At 44.8% G+C, this 19,726-nt stretch overlaps 1 protein-coding gene across 1 annotated transcript in view; it reads left to right on the top strand.

Moving 5' to 3' along the window:
* Positions 1-19: 19 nt before the first annotated feature.
* Positions 20-19,726, top strand: part of lonp2 (lon peptidase 2, peroxisomal) — a 67,409-nt gene continuing 47,702 nt past the window's right edge. Inside the window, exons 1-3 of the mRNA XM_038274720.1 lie at positions 20-326; positions 3,680-3,815; positions 7,817-7,930. Coding sequence (XP_038130648.1) covers positions 94-326; positions 3,680-3,815; positions 7,817-7,930 — 483 coding nt within the window. The 5' untranslated portion in view covers positions 20-93. The remainder of the gene's footprint in view (positions 327-3,679; positions 3,816-7,816; positions 7,931-19,726) is intronic.

The following is a 19,726-nucleotide window of genomic DNA, read 5'->3' on the forward strand; positions in this document are numbered from 1 at the left end:
AGCTTTTGTTTTGAAAGTCCTAACCCGGAAGTGACAGAGAGTTCTGGACCTTGTATTGTAAACAGACCTGTGGCTCGGTCCAGCTCCTCAGAAATGACCTCTGCCGGAGGAATTCAGATACCGAACCGCCTGCCGCTGCTGCTGACCCACGAAGGGGTTCTGCTGCCGGGATCCACGGTCCGCTTCAGCGTGGACTCACCGCGGAACATGCAGCTGGTGGCCCAGAGGCTGCTGAAGGGGACCTCACTGAAGAGCACCATGATCGGAGTGATCCCCAACACCAGAGACCCGGAACTGGACTCGGACGACCTACCGCCGCTGCACCAGTAAGAACCATTCGGACTGGGTCTGTCTGGGACTGGGTCTGTCTGGTACTGGGTCTGTCTGGGACTGGGACTGGGTCTGTCTGGGACTGGGTATGTCTGGTACTGGGTCTGTCTGGGACTGGGACTGGGTCTGTCTGGGACTGGGACTGGGTCTGTCTGGGACTGGGTCTGTCTGGGACTGGGACTGGGTCTGTCTGGGACTGGGTCTGTCTGGGACTGGGACTGGGTCTGTCTGGGACTGGGTCTGTCTGGGACTCGGTATGTCTGGGACTGGGTCTGTCTGGTACTGGGTCTGTCTGGGACTGACTGGGTCTGTCTGGTACTGGGTCTGTCTGGGACTGGGACTGGGTCTGTCTGGGACTGGGTCTGTCTGGGACTGGGACTGGGTCTGTCTGGTACTGGGTCTGTCTGGGACTGGGACTGGGTCTGTCTGGGACTGGGACTGGGTCTGTCTGGGACTGGGTCTGTCTGGGACTGGGACTGGGTCTGTCTGGTACTGGGTCTGTCTGGGACTGGGTCTGTCTGGGACTGGGACTGGGTCTGTCTGGTACTGGGTCTGTCTGGGACTGGGACTGGGTCTGTCTGGGACTGGGACTGGGTCTGTCTGGGACTCGGTATGTCTGGGACTGGGTCTGTCTGGGACTGGGACTGGGTCTGTCTGGGACTGGGTCTGTCTGGGACTGGGACTGGGTCTGTCTGGTACTGGGTCTGTCTGGGACTGGGTCTGTCTGGGACTGGGACTGGGTCTGTCTGGTACTGGGTCTGTCTGGGACTGACTGGGTCTGTCTGGTACTGGGTCTGTCGGGGACTGGGACTGGGTCTGTCTGGGACTGGGTCTGTCTGGGACTGGGACTGGGTCTGTCTGGTACTGGGTCTGTCTGGGACTGGGACTGGGTCTGTCTGGTACTGGGTCTGTCTGGGACTGGGTCTGTCTGGGACTGGGTCTGTCTGGGACTGGGTCTGTCTGGGACTGGGACTGGGTCTGTCTGGTACTGGGTCTGTCTGGGACTGGGACTGGGTCTGTCTGGGACTGGGACTGGGTCTGTCTGGGACTGGGTCTGTCTGGGACTGGGACTGGGTCTGTCTGGTACTGGGTCTGTCTGGGACTGGGTCTGTCTGGGACTGGGACTGGGTCTGTCTGGGACTGGGACTGGGTCTGTCTGGTACTGGGTCTGTCTGGGACTGACTGGGTCTGTCTGGTACTGGGTCTGTCGGGGACTGGGACTGGGTCTGTCTGGGACTGGGACTGGGTCTGTCTGGGACTGGGACTGGGTCTGTCTGGGACTGGGTCTGTCTGGGACTGACTGGGTCTGTCTGGTACTGGGTCTGTCTGGGACTGGGTCTGTCTGGGACTGGGTCTGTCTGGGACTGGGACTGGGTCTGTCTGGGACTGGGACTGGGTCTGTCTGGTACTGGGTCTGTCTGGGACTGACTGGGTCTGTCTGGTACTGGGTCTGTCTGGGACTGGGACTGGGTCTGTCTGGGACTGGGTCTGTCTGGGACTGGGTCTGTCTGGGACTGGGACTGGGTCTGTCTGGGACTGGGACTGGGTCTGTCTGGGACTGGGACTGGGTCTGTCTGGTACTGGGTCTGTCTGGGACTGACTGGATCTGTCTGGTACTGGGTCTGTCTGGGACTGACTGGGTCTGTCTGGTACTGGGTCTGTCTGGGACTGGGACTGGGTCTGTCTGGGACTGGGTCTGTCTGGTACTGGGTCTGTCTGGGACTGGGTCTGTCTGGGACTGGGACTGGGTCTGTCTGGTACTGGGTCTGTCTGGGACTGACTGGATCTGTCTGGTACTGGGTCTGTCTGGGACTGGGTCTGTCTGGTACTGGGTCTGTCTGGTACTGGGTCTGTCTGGTACTGGGACTGTCTGGTACTGGGACTGTCTGGGACTGGGTCTGTCTGGGACTGGGTCTGTCTGGTACTGGGTCTGTCTGGTACTGGGACTGTCTGGTACTGGGTCTGTCTGGTACTGGGACTGGGTCTGTCTGGTACTGGGTCTGTCTGGGACTGACTGGGTCTGTCTGGTACTGGGTCTGTCTGGTACTGGGACTGGGTCTGTCTGGGACTGGGACTGGGTCTGTCTGGTACTGGGACTGGGTCTGTCTGGGACTGGGTCTGTCTGGGACTGGGTCTGTCTGGTACTGGGTCTGTCTGGTACTGGGTCTGTCTGGGACTGGGTCTGTCTGGGACTGGGTCTGTCTGGGACTGGGTCTGGGTCTGTCTGGTACTGGGACTGGGTCTGTCTGGGACTGGGACTGGGTCTGTCTGGTACTGGGACTGGGTCTGTCTGGGACTGGGTCTGTCTGGGACTGGGTCTGTCTGGGACTGGGTCTGTCTGGTACTGGGACTGGGTCTGTCTGGTACTGGGTCTGTCTGGGACTGACTGGGTCTGTCTGGTACTGGGGCTGTCTGGTACTGGGACTGGGTCTGTCTGGGACTGGGACTGGGTCTGTCTGGTACTAGGTCTGTCTGGTACTGGGACTGGGTCTGTCTGGTACTGGGTCTGTCTGGGACTGACTGGGTCTGGGGCTGGGGCTGGGACTGGGGTCCCTGCAGGTACCAGTTAGAGTGGTGGGGACGATAACTGAATATCAATCAAAAAAATAACTGGAGTCATAAACCAAAGAAATTAATTAAGATGAAATAATAATATTAGATTTAATATAAATACAAAATCAAAAACTCCAAAGTTAAGTTTGATAAAGGTGAACTTTCAGAACAGATTGTTCAAAAAGAAAATGATGAAATCATAACAAAAGACATTGATTATAAACAGACGATTTATAAATGACTAATAAAAAAAAATTTTCTAGTTTAAACAATGATTTGGTTCCTAAAGCCAAAAACACCCAATAAATATAAAATAAAGGGCATCCTAGTAAAACTCCAAATAAACTGCCAACCAATCAAGGATTTAAAGGCACATTTTTCACATCATGATCCTTTATGTTTGTTCCAGCAGAGAAACCTTATAATCCTGCTGCAGGTTAAATCTGGAGCGGACGGTGCGGCTCAGTCTGGCAGTTTGAGGCTTTAGAGACTCGCAGGTTTGGTATGTTTTCTATAGCAGACATCTCAGCTCCACTCGGGTATAAGCTCAGATCTTTCAATGAACGCATGGTGGATTTGTTCTGGAAACGGCCACCATCCAGCCGTAACGTCCACGGGGCGGTGAACTTTGAACCCTTTATCAGCCTGTCTGGTTACTAAGTAACCAGGGTTGAACGACAGCTTCTACGGTGGCCTGTGAGTTCAGAGCAGAAAGCTTTGGAGCAGATCAGTGGGTCTATAGCTGTCTGTCCGTCTCTCTGTCTAACTCTTGTTCTCTCCGTCTCTCTCTGTGCAGGATCGGTACAGCAGGAATCGCGGTGCAGGTGGTGGGTAGTAACTGGCCCAAACCACACTACTCCCTCCTCATCACTGGACTGTGCCGCTTCAAGGTGTCCAATCTGCTGCAGGAGCGACCGTTTGTCATGGCAGAGGTAACCACCAGCTCCTTCTGCTCTGCTGTCCATCTCTGTTTTCATGCATAGAGAAAAATGCCCTCCTCCTGGAAATGGTCAAACCCGCAGCTTTAACTTTGTACAAGTTTGAAAGTATTTGCTTTATAGTTAAAGACATATATTTTTTATTTCTATTATCACTTTGCAGAAAAAAGAAAATTATCCAGCTCCAACCAACAAATGCACAGCATTTTCCTTATTTATTATTATTCATTGTTTGTGGCGCAATTCATCTTAGAATGTAGATTTTAGATGATTCAATTCAGCGCCAGTAACACATCTTAAGGCACTTTACAGTTCAACCAGATAAGACAGCCAAATTGATTCAAAGTTTTCTATTTAAGGAAAACCAGTTACATCGACTCATTGACCCTTCAGCAATCCCTCACACTAAGCATGCTTGTAGCGAGAGTGGAGAGGAAAAACTCCCTTTTAACAGGAAGAAACCTCCAGCAGAACCAGACTCAGTGTGAGCGGCCATCTGCTGAGGCCGACTGGGGCTCAAGGAGACAGAAGCAGAGACACAAAAGGAAACTCCAGGAAACACACAGCCAGGCAGACGAGCTCCGAGCCAGCTCCCATGCCAGAGGATGAAGAGAGCACATCCAGTTAGTCACAGTCAGAAACAGGACTACACTGAAAAACAGGCCGATCTCTAACATCTATAAACAAAGGTGTTGATGGAAGCAGCACAGCTGATATTTCACATCCAAACAGGAACAGACCAGATGAAGCTACTATGAGAAAAAGAAGCGAGAGCATAGCGTTAGAGATCGAACTAATGAATTCTACAGAATGGGAGAATAGAGCTAAAATGAAGCAGAATGATAAAAATGGGTCCCTATGTCCTCCAGCAGTCTAAGCCCATAGCAGCATAACTATAGAGATAACCGGAGCCACTCTAACAATGATCAATAAACCTCGTAAAACTTCTCCAACCTCATCAAAAAGCTGTTTCATGATCATTTTGGGTTCTCCTCAGAACCTCTGGAGAACCTGACAGCCACAGACCTTCAAAAGCCGACCCTCTCTGAAGCGCAGCCAGGAGGAACGTATTCTTCTCTCAATCCCAGTTTAAGTTGGATGAATTCTTTGAGATTTCTGAAGTTCATAGTGTGATGGTGACCAATCAGTAATCAATCATCTATAATTAACCCCGGTTTGGATGGAGCCGTTCCGTTGCAAAGCAGTAAAATAAAGTTTGTTTGGATTTCTCTTTCAAAGGTCATTAAGACTTTTTGCATCTGTAGGAACATGGAGGTGATGGAGGATTTTCCCAAGGAATGAAATGTGATTACTAAGGTATACAGTAGTTCAGAATTTAGCGAGAAAAATAAAAAAGTGCACCATGAAGATGTAACAATACTTTATGCAGTAACTAAGTTAACTTATGAAACGCACAATTAAATGATTAAATGTCACATTGAATAGACATCAAATAACTGAATGCATTTTTTTTAGGGGAAAAATGTATAAAGGAATCTAAACAATTACTGATATGTATTGATGGTGGTCGTTGGTGTCACAGGCTGTAATGTTTGCTCTGCTCTCCAAAAACTGATCAAAATATAAACATTTCCTAAAATCAATAAAATTACCCTTCATTTGAGAATGTAAATCACCTGCCTTCAGGAGGATTTCTGCCCTTGGAATAACATCACTGGATATTATGCTTTTGAAGTGAGATAATGGAGCCGTTAATGACCTAATTCTGCATGTAATTTATCTTACCTTTTTAATTTCAATAAAAATTTACTTTTTATGTTAGCAAACTGGAGTCAGGTGATTGCAGTTCAGCTGAAGGCTGTTAATCAGCAATCCACTGAAATCAGAGCAGCATCCAGGACCTGCAGAGCAAAGCAATTTCTCCAGGATGTCTGAGCTTCTGTCTGCAGCTTTAAATGAAACGTAGCTAAAACTGTTCTGCTCAAAATAAGGAGAACTGCTTTCTCTCAAATTAGACCCAGAGCTGATGATAGGCCACAGCTTTATTGCTTAATCAAAGCTGTAAGCAGAAAGCGGGTCCTTAAATGCCACAGACAATTAGACAATGAAACGTTGCTGACCACAGAGTGGGCTTCAGCTGCCCTGCGGTTCCGTCCCTGTTTGCATTCTTTGATCCCTGGCTGTTAGAAACACCTTCCCTGCCAAGAAGAACATTCGCAGGAAGTTTCATAAAGAAATCCTCTCTGACCACAATTTCAAGCCTTGTAACATCTTGTAAATGCCAAACATGTGCTGCAAACAGGCCACATAGCATTCTTTAAAGGAGAACAAAACCCAAAACGAGATCTGGAGCGGGGTGTAAATTGAGCCTGCGTGGGGATCACGGCTCAATTGAGCCAATGTTAGAGGGGCTGCCAGGTTCGCGCTGCCGCCAGGTCGTAGTTAGGAGGGAATGAGGTCCATGCAGCCTCATGGCGTTCCTCAGACGAATCAAACGATCCCAGAGAACCCAAAGCTCATGAGCAGGAGTAGAAAACTGATGAACGGGTTGAATGGTTCTTCATATAATGATGATCTATCTTTACGTAGAAAGAAGAAGCAGCTAAGTGAAAACTGCTGAGTCAGTGGTTGCTATGGAGATCCTCTCCCTTTCAGACAAACAGGGAAGAGAGGTAGCTCACAGGATCGCTCTGTTAATCCAAGAAGACTCTTTAAAAACATAAACATTATTATTATTTTAGACGTTAAGGAGATGAAGGAAAAAAACTTCAATTCAAGTTTAGAGAGAAACATTCAGTGCTGAGTCTGTGGACAGAGGATCATGAGTCCCTTTTAACAGGAGGCCCATGTAGACACTATCAAGATTGATTTTGAATTATTAACCACAAACCTGGAGATTAAACCATTCCTATGAAAAACCTTCAAACCATCAAGTTTCTAAAAAACAGCTCCAATCCAGAGTGTGATGTTATGACTCACCAGCTTTAGGAAAATCATCAGTCATTAAACTTACACTGGGATTGAATCAAATCTGTAAATAATCTCATAATCCTCGGCTAATGTCCAACCTTGGTGAGCTTCAAAGGTTGGCTCGGCTGCGTAGCTCCAAAAGGCGCTAGAATGTCCCTCCTCTCTTCACTTTGTTGTCGGTAAAAAAATGTTTTTTAAGTTCTCCCACAAAGGTTGTGGCATTCAGGATCATTTTATTTCGATTTTTAATTAGGGCTGCTCTGATTCGCTGGATTGAATCAAACAGCCCTGCTTATCCTTAGAGGACTTTTATCCTATAAAGAGAAAACAACACATTCCAGGTCAAAGACTTCTTCACAGTCCTGACTGTGAGGTGAGCTTTTGATGGAGATGCATTTAGGTGATATTAAGTTTATAGCAAAGAGACGCTCACAGTAACAAATCACTATTAAAGGCAGAGATCAGTGTGAGATACAAACACAACTGTCACTTTGAGCTCACCTCTGAGGGAAAACACGTTTCTGAAGTCAGAGATGTCCCTCATGTTACAGAGCGTTCAAATTAAAGGAATAGTACACCCAAAACATGATTAGCCTTCATTTTCCTATACACTACTGTTTATGCTCTAAAAACATTCTAAATGACTTCGTTTCGAGTAAATTCTGGACGCTACCCACTCAGGACACTTGGAATACATTGGACGAGCAGTATGGAGGAATATTGACACGTTTTTTGTGGACTTTTATGGACCTTTCTGCCTCGGGCGCCATAGACCTCCATTATTTGAATGTCAGCAGACAGCAAGAAGCCTCCTATCTCCAGATGCATTTGAGATATCAAAAAAGTACTCCAGAGTGTTGTTCAGCATGGGGGTGAGTAGAAAATGAAGGCTAATCATGTTTTGGGTGTACTATTCCTTTAAGCTCTGTTTAACATGCTTTTTGAACGCATCTTGGTATAACTCTGTCTGTGAAAGGTAAGTTTTGAATTTTGGGAATTAAAAATATAAACATGTCTTCAGTCTGTGACCCAGTCATCTTATTTTTGTAATAAAAAAATTGCAGGTGTTGCAGCTGGATAAACTGGAGCAGTACACAACGCCGACAGCAGGGGGCATCACGGCAGAAGATAGAGAGTTGAGGGAGCTTTCTCAGAAGTTCTACCAGGCTGCCGTTCAGGTGTGTTTATCAAGTAACCAGATAATTCCTTAGATTTGAAGTTATTCCGCCACTGGCCTCGAACATCTGCATCACATCTGGAGCAGAGCGAGTTCTAACAGCCATGATAGCTTTATTTACTGCAGAGCTATTGAGATGATCCAGTCTCCATGGCTCTAGTTTACTGCTGCAGGTTCTGACATCATCAAGCTCCAGAGCTTGCAATGCTGCGTTCATGTCCACCATGGAAAATCGACCGCTTCCTCTTTGTCACCATGATGCATTTAGGAACCGGTGGATTTTACAGGTACTTGGTGGTCCCTATGGAATGGGGTTGGTGCCAATAAAAGCCCTGAATTTTGTACCCATCTGCATCACAGTGCTAAAAGTTCTACCTCCATATCAATACCCTGGAAAATATTCAATACTCGGCACGGTTTCCAATAAAAAATAACAAATAATTAAATTCATATTTAAGTATAATTTAATAAACATGGAAAACTCTCATTTTTCAATCTCAGCATGGAGCGCCATGCAGATGATGGTTCAAAACCAAATATAACATTTTAAGGTCATCTGAGGTTTTATTGTTTTAATGGGAAAAATAAACCTAAATGAACCATAGTACTGTATGCAGACAACAATTTTCTTTACTATTGATAGCGTTACAGGTAAGTATTGTACTCCGAGCCATGTTTAATTATTGACAGTTTTGAAAACCAATTCAATTGATTTACAACACGTCATCTCAAGGCACTTTACAAACAGTGTTAATATCTGTTTTTACCGTTACGAGTGGATAAAAAGGGAAGGGAGGGTAAAAGCCAGTGGAGTGGGAAACCCCGGCGTAGGGAGGCGCCTTTTGAGGGATTGGAGGTTCTTATCTCTAGCAGGGATTTGCAGCTGGATCCCACAAATCAGGATCCTTGGCTCAGACCTGATGTGGAGGTTCTGGTCTCTTTATGCTGAGCTTCTCTCTGCTGCTTCTTCTCCAGCAGCTGAATACCTGCAGTGCTGCAGGATCTCATCAGCAGTCTAGATCCACTTCATAGGTTCTTCCTGTGTTACTGTGGATGAATGAGGCCCAGAGGGTCTTCCTAGATATCTACAACCTCATGAAGTTCAGGGTGGAGTTGAGTATAGGTGGAGTTGGTTTTGGGGGGTGAAACAAACCAACCAAATGGAAAACAGGAGCACTGAAGTAATTTATTTTTCTTATACAGTAAGCTGCTGATTTCTATCTAGGTTTGGGATCGGTTCCCCCCTGCTGTCACATGCAGTCCGCTTAGATGGGAATCACTCCTGGATTTCGCTTCTTCAGATGCTCTTTGAACATGGACACACATATGGAAGCATGGTTGGATTTTTCGGAGAGCAAATTTTTTCTCATGGAATGAATTAAACCCAGATTAAGTTGTCATATGAACACCTGCGGGGAGCAGATGTGTAGCACCTTTAAATCAAAAGGGGCGTCCTGTCCACCTCTGTTCCCTCGTCCAGTTTGACTTTCTAGTGTTGAATGTCTGGGAAAACGTGCAGATAATGTTTTTCAGCATAGGGTGAAATGTATAATTTGTCTTTTCAACTTAGTTGTGAAAGTCTGTTAGATTCTGACAACAACCAGCTCTGATGGATTTAACTAAAAAAACATTAAACCCATTCAGGAATGTACTTTTTAAAGTCCGTGAATCCAACCTGACCAGAAGACCTGCAGGTTTTAATGCAACGGTTTCTGTTTCTAAGCTATTGGTTGGTGTTTGAACAAAGAGGCAAGTCTGCAGATCTGCTAGGAAGGAAATGTCGTCACGTTCCTGCCTAAAGGTTGGAAGTCTGTCCGAATCCATCTCTCCAATTTTCCTTTATCTTTACAGTAATTGGATTGTGTTATAAGGGTTTCCATGGCAACCTCAGAAATGAAAGAAATGTTTAGACTTTATGTTTTAAACATGAAAACTTAAATATTAACCTACTGACCACCCATCCATCTATCTATCCATCCATACAACATCATCCACTCATGATCCATCCATCCATCCACCATTCATCCATCATTCATCCTTCATTTATCCATCATCCATTCATCCATCGTCAATCCTTCCATCCATTCATCATTCATCTGTCCATCCATCCATCCATCCATCCATCATTCATCCTCCATCCCTCCATCCATCCACCCATCCTTCCATCCATCATCCATTCATCATTCATCTGTCCATCCATCCATCCATCCATCCATCCATCCATCCATCATTCATCCTCCATCCATCCACCCATCCTTCCATCCATCATCCATTCATCATTCATCTGTCCATTCATCCGCAATCCATCCATCCATCCATCATCCAGGATTAATCGTTCATTTATCCATCATCCATCCATCCATCCTTCCATCCACCATCCATCCACCCATCCATCCATCCATCATTCATCCTCCATCCATCCACCCATCCATCCACTCATTCTTCCATCCATCATCCATCCATCCACCCATCCATCCACTCATTCTTCCATCCATCATCCATCCATCCAACCATCCATCATCCATTCATCCACCATTCATCCATCATGTATCCTTCATTCATCCATCATCCATTCATCCACCGTCCATTCATCTATCATCCATCCATCATTCATCCACCATTCATCCTCCATCCACCCATCATCCATTGTCCATCCATCATCCACCCATCAATCAATCATCCGTCCCTTCATTCATCCATCCATCCATCAATCTTCCATCCATCCATCCATCCATCCATCCATCCATCCATCAATCTTCCATCCATCCATCCATCCATCCATCCATCCATCATCAATTCATCCATCCATTATTATTCTATTCATCCATCCATCCATCATCAATTTATCCAACCGTCCATCCATCCATGATCCATCCTTCCATCCATCTATCATCAATTTATCCATCCATCCATCATTATTCTATTCATCCATCCATCCATCCATCTATCATCAATTTATCCATCCAGCCAGCCAGCCAGCCAGCCAGCCAGAATTTGCATCCAGGCTTCATAATCACTATTTCATTGTTAACTGGATATAAACTTACTGTAACATTGATTATCTGCAGTCATGAAAAGTTGGAAATCATGTCAATTTGGTTTATTTCTAGAGCTCCAACTCCCAACATGTCATCTTCTGTCACGTTACAGAGACGGTTCAGTCGACTTTTGAATAAGAATTGATTAATAAATACACAGGAACCTGGATTTATCATCCGAATCATTTGGAAATGCTCAAGTTCTCCTACCAGGCCCAACTTGGAGGCCAGGACAGGATCTGCTTCCTGCTGAGCTGCAGTTATGTTAGGATTAGTCCAGCCCATTGTTCTGCTTTTTCATTTTATTTACTAAACACCATCAGAGCTTTCCCATGATAAGCTGGGATTGATGAACCTCAATCACCTGACTGTTGGACCACAGCTTGTTGGACAATGCCATACTGGGGCCTTTCAGGGGAGCATAGTCCTTGCAGCTCAGCTGCTACACAGAGACCAAGTTTCTGCAAATAATCTATATAATTTGAAAGAAAATCTCTTCCAGATGACAGAATACCAGAAAGCCACCTTTACACCACAGCAGTGAAATGTCAACTATAACATACAGATACATGAGGAGCGATATGAGAGCGTACAGTTACTCCTTAGACAAACAGCAACCCCATGTTTTCCATTTCCATTTGGAAAGTACTGACAGGCTGGTGACATTCGCCTCAGAGCTGGATGTGTCGATGCAATCTTACCCTGACATAATGCACACAACCAAACAGCAGGAAACAGATGATTTAAGTTGGTGGTCAGGAAATTGTTCTGGTTCTGGGTTGAATAAATGAACAGAAAATTGCCTCTTAGAGCCATCTTTTTAGGGGGTTTCTCATCACTCAACGGGTATATTAGACAGGCCAGTGAGGCAGAGCACAGGACTGACGATGTGTCGGGAGTCAAGTCAGCCACCATGGACTGTTCTCCCTGCTGCCCTCTAGGAAGAAGCTTCACAGCATTCGCTGCAGGAGCAGCAGGTTCTGCTACAGCTTTTTCCTCGCCACCATCAGACTGTTGAACTGTTGAACCTCTTAACAAGTCTCTGCATCACACTTGAAACCGTCATATTTGCACTACCAACATGGCTGATTTTTTTCATTATCCCTTTTAAATAGAATGCAACTCAATGTTCTACTGCATTTTGCATCATATTTCTTTCTTTTTGCACTGCACTGAACCTTTCCATATCAATGCCTTTTGCACATAACTGGTTTTCCTTTTCTCCTACATTGTTTACATTCTGATCACTTCACTATTTATATGGCAGTGTTCATTTTCACTGTTATAAGCTGCTCATTCACTATTGAAAAGCTGTACGCATGAAAATTTGGTTTTGTATACATTCTGTGTATACAAGATTACAATAGTTTTTCTTAGTCTAAGTCTAAGGACTCAGGTTCACCTGGTGGCTCCCTGTTCCACCGGATGCCCTTTTACTGTAACCCCCATTCCTACACACACACACACACACACACACACACACACACACACACACACACACACACACACACACACACACACACACACACACACCCATGTTGTGTTACAACATCCTTGTGGGGACCTTCCATTGACTTCCATTCATTTCCCACTAATTTATATGGCCTAACCGTGACCCTTGCCCTAACCCTAACCATTACCGACACATACCTATCCCTAAACCTAACCTAAACTCAATTCACACCTTAGTCCTATACCTAACCCCCACCCCAAGAAGAGAAACTTTCCTTATGGGGACCAGTTGTTGGTCCCCACAAGTACCTATGAGTCCCCAAAATGTAGCATATTCCTAGGAAATTGTCCCCACCAGGTATTAAAGACATGGCCACCCACACACACACACACACACATTCCCTGTTTTTTTTTCTTCTATAGTGTCGCCTTCATTTGGTTTAGATTTTGGCATCTTTCAGTTTATTTCTAGAGCGCCAATTCACAACGCATGTCATCTCAAGGCACTTTACAATTGACCAGATCATGCAGTCAAATTAATTAAAAGTTTTCTAACTAAGAAAAACCAGTTGTTTGCATCGACTCATTGAATCGAATGCAATCCCTCACACTAAGCCTGCTTGTAGCGACAGTGGAGAGGAAAAACTAACTTTTAACAGGAAGAAACCTCCATCAGAACCAGGCTCAGTGTGAGCGGCCATCTGCTGAGGCCGACTGGGGTTCAAGGAGACAGAAGCAGAGATACAAAAAGCAACTATAAAAGGCGTCCCCGTCCAGGAAACACACAGCCAGGCAGACGAGCTCTGAGCCAGCTCCCTTGTCAGAGGATGAAGAGAGCACATCCAGCCAGTTAAAGTCAAAGAAACAGGAAAGGTATTGATGGCAGCAGCACAGCTGATATTTCTCTCCAGGATGGAGTCACAGCCAAACAGGAACAGACGAGGCGAAGCTACTATGAGAAAAATCTGAGAGAGCATAACGTTAGAGATTTAACTAACAGATTCTGCAGAGCTGCAGAATAGAGCTAGAATGTAAGTAAGGGAGAATTATCCTGCCATAATGCAAGAGAACATAATTTCAATTTGAGAAAAGAATTTCATCTTCTTGCACTCAAAACTTATAATACTCACACTCAAAACATGCGCTCTCTCTCAAATATTTTCTCTTCTCTCAAATCTTTGTTTCTTCTCTCAGATTTAATGCTTCTTGCACAGATATTTTCTCCTCTCGCTTGCCTCCTTCTCTTTTTGCACAAACCGCGCTCTGCTCGGGTCTCAAATACGCTCGCAAACCCGTAGGCCCTGCTTGCGGATTTTTTCTGCTCTCTCTCGGATTGCAGTTGGATCGTCGCCTAGCAACCTTTGCAGCCAATAGAACGACAGCCTTGGAAAGGGTGCGCTTGTTTAACCCTACTGAGTGTGCCTGTGCTACTACGCCACTTATAAGAGCGTCAGCTGAAACTGCTATTTACAGTTGTTTTGTGGCTCGATTCAGCAAAGTTCAGTACTTATGGATAACCCAAAAAATTCTGAATTAAGTAATTTTAAACAATTAGTGGTTTGTTATGTACAAAAGCAAAGAACAGACATATTAAATTATTATCTTGAAATACTTTGTTAGTATAATGGCAAATCTTTACGTTTTAACCAGTCAGTGAGTTATGGATGTTTTAAAATGTTGTATGAGTGGACAATTGGTCCGAAAGAGGAGTCCAATCGCAGCTCAAGTAGGACATTACAGGGAAAGGAGACTTATGTCTTCTGAAAGCCAGCGCTGTTTTCACCTCAAATGAGCTTTTCATTGGACTAACTATGCGGTTTGTTGGCTATATCAGCAGGTTAATAAATAATAAGTACTGTATTATGATATTAAAATTGGTATTTATTTATTTAAATTTTATTATCATGTTTAATCAGACCTCAAATTTTATATTTAGTTAACAGTGAGATGGTTAATTTTAGGAGGTGTGGATGACTTGACCCTGGGAGAGAAATCTTTTTCTCCTGACTTCAATAAGAAAATCAAAGTCAGGATTTTCTCTGACTGACAGCCCTGTGGCTGCAAGGCTATCAGTCAGAGGTGGCAGTCTGCAGCACTGGGGCCTCCAGGCCACCGTCCTGTCTCCATTTCTCTTCACCCTCTACACCTTCACCTTGTGGGCTGTGTGTCTGAGGGGAATGAGCTGGAGTACCGGTCAGTCATCATGGACTTTGTGGACTGTTGTGAGAAAAAACACCTGTGTTTAAACCCCAGTTAGACAAAGGCGATGGTGATCGACTTCAGGAGACAACCCCCATGTGAACATTCAGGGGCAGGACATAGAAACTGTGGAGAGTTTCAAATACCTGGGTGTTCACGTCAATAAGAAAGCTGACTGGACACATAACACCATAATAATAATTGGAAATACCTATCCAACATTTTAACTTTTTGTAAAAAAAAATATTTTTTCCCCTACATTTTGAAAACAATACTAACAAAGTATTTCAAGATAATAATTTAATATGTCGGGTCTTTGCTTTTGTACATAACAAACCACTAATCGTTTAAATTACTTAATTCAGAATTTTTTGGGTTATCCATAAGTACTGAACGTAAATGGCAGTTTCAGCTGACGCTCTTATAAGTGGCGTAGTAGCACAGGCACACTCAGTAGGGTTAAACAAGCGCACCCGTTCCAAGGCTGTCGTTCTATTGGCTGGAAAGGTTGCTAGGCGACAATCCAACTGCAATCCGAGAGAGAGCAGAAAAAATCCGCAAGCAGGGCCTACGGGTTTGCGAGCGTATTTGAGACCCGAGCAGAGCGCGGTTTGTGCAAAAAGAGAAGGAGGCAAGCGAGAGGAGAAAATATCTGTGCAAGAAGCATTAAAGCTACAGTGTGTAATAATTACAGGGATATAAAGTCAGAAATTTAACATATTATACATAACTATGTTATTTATCATCACCTATGAGCTCAGCCTTTTAACCATAATATTTGCGTTGCCTTAGAATTCGTTATTTATAATTACATAGGAGCGGGTCCCGCAGCCATGGGGGCAGACATCTTTGCGCTACGGCAAGCGCAGAGGCAACAAACTAGCGATTGCGAGATCTCCCATTACGCTCGAAAATAACTACGGCAAGTTGAGAGAGATTAACTGAGACGGTACTGAACAGTAGATGGCAGTATTATGCCTGAGAAGCGTTTAGTCTGCCTGAAACCAAAGAAGAAGAAGAAGCAGGTATACTGCGCCTCAGTAACAAGAAAGGTGAACAAGGCGGCAGGCGTGAGTGACTTTGCAAACTGTTTGGCACTGTGTGGCCAAACATCAGACGAATGGAGGATCATGCCTACTCTGTATCACAACGAAAAGCGGCGGACACCGAACCCCCGTCATCTAAGAAGCGGAAACACGACGAGAATAAACGCAAGCGTGAGAAGAAACGGCAAAAAACACGGATCAACATTGGCACGGCATTTACACGATGGAAGTCACTGATGGAGGAAAAAGGTTTTCAAAGTGACGCTCAAGTTGCCAGTTTTCTCTTGGACAGGTAATTAATCCTACACACACAATTGTCTAATATCACTGCAGTTTTTGGAGTACAGGATGCTCAGACCTGTCTAAAACAATAACATGCTGCGTGATGATGCTGTTACTCTCCAGTATACTTATTCAGCAACGTCCCTGACGTTTCACAGGTAATGATTCAGTAATTTTCTGTAAAATAATTTTCTGGATATATACCTCGGTTACTTCTCTCCGGCTCCTTTGGAGATCTTCAAGCCTTTCCTCCTCTGCTCTAGTCACCCCGCTGGCACCCCTCTCTCGCCTGGCCCTAGCTGCACGCCCTCGCCCTCTTCCTCTCCCTCTTCCTCGCCTTGTAACCCCCGTGCCACAAACAAGACTTGGACTCTGTAAACGGGGAATATATATTCTTCTAGCGAACACAATCTCGCTGTTAAACTAATGACTACAATTCCTTCGTCTGTTTATATCACCATGCAAAGCAGCTCACCAAAACGTCACAACGACGTAGAAAAAATAACGGGTATATTTATTATCTAAAGTCTACATGAAATCTATACCCTACACAGACTAATGAAATACTATCTGTAAAATTATCTATGTAAACAAACCTCATCACTTGAGAAGGTAGGTGATTCCGACGTCGTGGAAGACATTTTGTCCCGTAACGCTCGCCGTACTGTTGGGGGGGAGAAGCGGTGGGGGGGAGATGTTCATGTTGCTGCGGTCTGCAGTCTGGACGTTAGATGTCGCTGAAAATTACACACTGTAGCTTTAAATCTGAGAGAAGAAACAAAGATTTGAGAGAAGAGAAAATATTTGAGAGAGAGCGCATGTTTTGAGTGTGAGTAATATAAGTTTTGAGTGCAAGAAGATGAAATTCTTTTCTGAAATTGAAATCATGTGCTCTTGCATTATGGCAGGATAATTCTTCCATACATCCAGTCAGAAGGGAAGACATCTGGATATTGGATATACAGGAAATGGCCTCAGTATTTATTGTCTGCCAAATGAGACACTCAGACAAAATGTATTTGACTGGCTAACTAGGACGGGTAATCCAGTACTCCTTTCTACCTTAGATAGCATCTGATTATGTCCTACATTTCTGTTTGTTGATTCATATGCCTTTAGATGACTATCGACTCTCAGGATACAGTCTTCCAGACAAAGACGAGGCCAAGATCATTAGAGACCAAGACCATATAAGGCAGGCATCCCCAAACTCGGTCCTCAAGGCCCCCTGTCCTGCAGGTTTTAGAGGTTTCCTTGCTCCAGCACAGCTGATTTTAATTGAAAGCTAATTAACAGGCTTTTGCTCTACTGCAATCATTATAATCAGCTGTTTTAAAGCAGGGAAACCTCTAAAACCTGCAGGACAGCGGCCCTTGAGGACCGAGTTTGGGGATGCCTGATATAAGGTGTTGGTCTCTGCCTCTAATGGTCTTTGCCTCGTCTCAGTACTCCTTGATCTCGGTTGGTGTGGTGTCTTGTTTCTTGACAACAACACTACATTCTAGTATCAGCTTTCAGTCCTTAATCCAGTTCAAGGCAATGAGTTGAACAAGTATAAGGTTTGTATCCGAGTTATTCTGCCCCGAATAGCAGCATATTGTCCAGCCGATCAGCCTGTTCAAGACAATTGCGAGAGATGTGGGTGGGCTTGTTGGTTTTGGTTTCTAACGCTTCATCAGCCATTACATGACATGCATCTGTATTCCTTTACAAGTCCTGCCCCTAGTTTCTTAAACCTTCAGCTACTGCCCTTGTTTTTGAAAATTGAAATACGTCTTGACATTAGTTAGTGGTTTCCTCTTCAGGCGTCAGCAGCAAAGCCACTTCCTGAATCAAACGAACTAAACAGACCTTGGCAAAGGAGCCCAGGAGGAAAAGTTCTCGCTGGATTGTACTCCTTTCTCATCTGTAACAGATTTACTCCAACAGCTTTTGTGACCTCACGATCCCTTTTAGCAACTTTATGGACATAATGTGAGGTAACAGGCCATTTACTTTCACGTTCCAGCAAAATAAGGGAGGCCCTTACTCCCTCCAAGGGTTTTTAAAGAACACATCCGCTCTTTAACCTCCAAGGGAGACGTAAGCAGTGTTGCTTAAACTCTGAAAGTAGCTCCACTAGTAGTGATGTGAAGTTATGTGGATCTTCAGGTCTTATATTCAATATATTTTAACTTTCCCCAACAGTCTTTCAGCTTGACTTTGTGGCAGCAATGATCTTGATGCAGGTTATTGTGACATGTTTGAAAGGAAGCATTTTGCCCTTTTCTAGTAGCAGAGCACCGTTTTTTGGGGTGTTTTCTTTTTGTGATATTAGATAAGTGACAGCCGCATATTGATGCTCAGCTGTGTCACAATAATGATGCAACTGTGACCATTTCTCTGTCGGTTTCAAACACCTCATCAAGTTGACGTTTCTAATAAGCTGGACTTCCTGTAACCAGTTTGTCCCCTTCTTTGGCAGCTGATTCAGGAAACATATCATCCCATCCACATCGTTTCTTGCTTAGATCATTCAAGACGTTTTCTTTGAGAGAAAAACAAGAGAGGTCAATATTTTTTTGACAGAAATCCAGATGGACAACATTCCTTTTCTAGTGAAGGGTCTGTCTTTAATTATAAGCTTATATTTGAATACATCATACAGCATTTAGCATTAACTCATCAGGTAAGGGACCCTTCTCCTAATTCTACCTTTTAACATCCTTTGTTTATTGAGTTTTTGTTTCTTTTTTTTTTTTTTTTTTTTTTTTTACAGTGTCCTTTTCGGGGAAAGGGTTGGAAATTAAAATAATTGTCTTGATCCCAAAAAAGGACCCCAAAACAATTTTACTTTCACAAGTTTAGCGGAAACGAAATTTTCCCAAATACCGCCCCCACTTGTTTAAATGTATATAAATTGTTTTAATTAAATTATCAGGGAGTTTTACATTTTTCAAAATGGACACTGCAAAAAAAAAGTAGAGCAAAAAAAACAAAGAAAAAAGGAAAAAAGAAAAAGAAAAAAACAGTACAAAAAAATGAAAGAAAGGGGAATAAAAGGAGACAATGACAAAAATTTTTAAATCTACTTCAACACCTTAATGTAGGGAAAAAAAAAAAAAAAAAAAAAAGAAAAAAGAACGGGCACAACCAAAAAAAAAAGGTACGAGTTTATACAAAAAAAGCAAACACCCTTTGAAACAATCACAAAAGTAATATTATTAAGTCTGAAAAGTCCCTCTGTTTTACCTAAGATATGAATGGGGGGGTTTTTTGTTTGGAATGAATCTCTAAGAACCTAAAAACCCTAGAAACCGGGAGTTGTTTGTGAGGGTAAAATTTGGTGCTGAAAATTTTTTTAAAAAACCATAAAAAAAAAAGCTAAATAGTGGTTGTGGAGAGGGGAGAGGCCACCCCCCAGAGCAAGAAACCCCCCCGGGGGGAAAACCCCAAACCCCCGGGGGGGAAAAAAAAACCAAGGGGGGGGCCCCCCAAAAAAACCCCCCCCCCCCAAAAAAAAAAAAGCCCCCCCCCCCCCCGGGGCCCCCGGGGGGCCCGGGGGCCCCCCGGGGGGGGCCCCGCCCCGGGCCCCCCAAAGGGAAAAGGGGGGGGGCCCCCCCCCCCCCCCCCAAAACCCCCCCCCCAACCCCCCAAAACCCCCCCCCCCCAACCCCCCCCCGGGGGGGCCCCCCCCCCCGGCCCAAAACCCCCCCCGGAAAACCCCCCAAAAAAAAAAAACCCCCCCCCGGGGCCCCGGGGGGCCCCCCCCCCCCCGGGGGGAAAGGGGCCCGGGCCCCC

The sequence above is a fragment of the Cyprinodon tularosa genome, unplaced genomic scaffold, assembly GCF_016077235.1.
Source record: "Cyprinodon tularosa strain WSP-4 unplaced genomic scaffold, ASM1607723v1 ctg927, whole genome shotgun sequence".
NCBI lineage: Eukaryota > Metazoa > Chordata > Actinopteri > Cyprinodontiformes > Cyprinodontidae > Cyprinodon > Cyprinodon tularosa.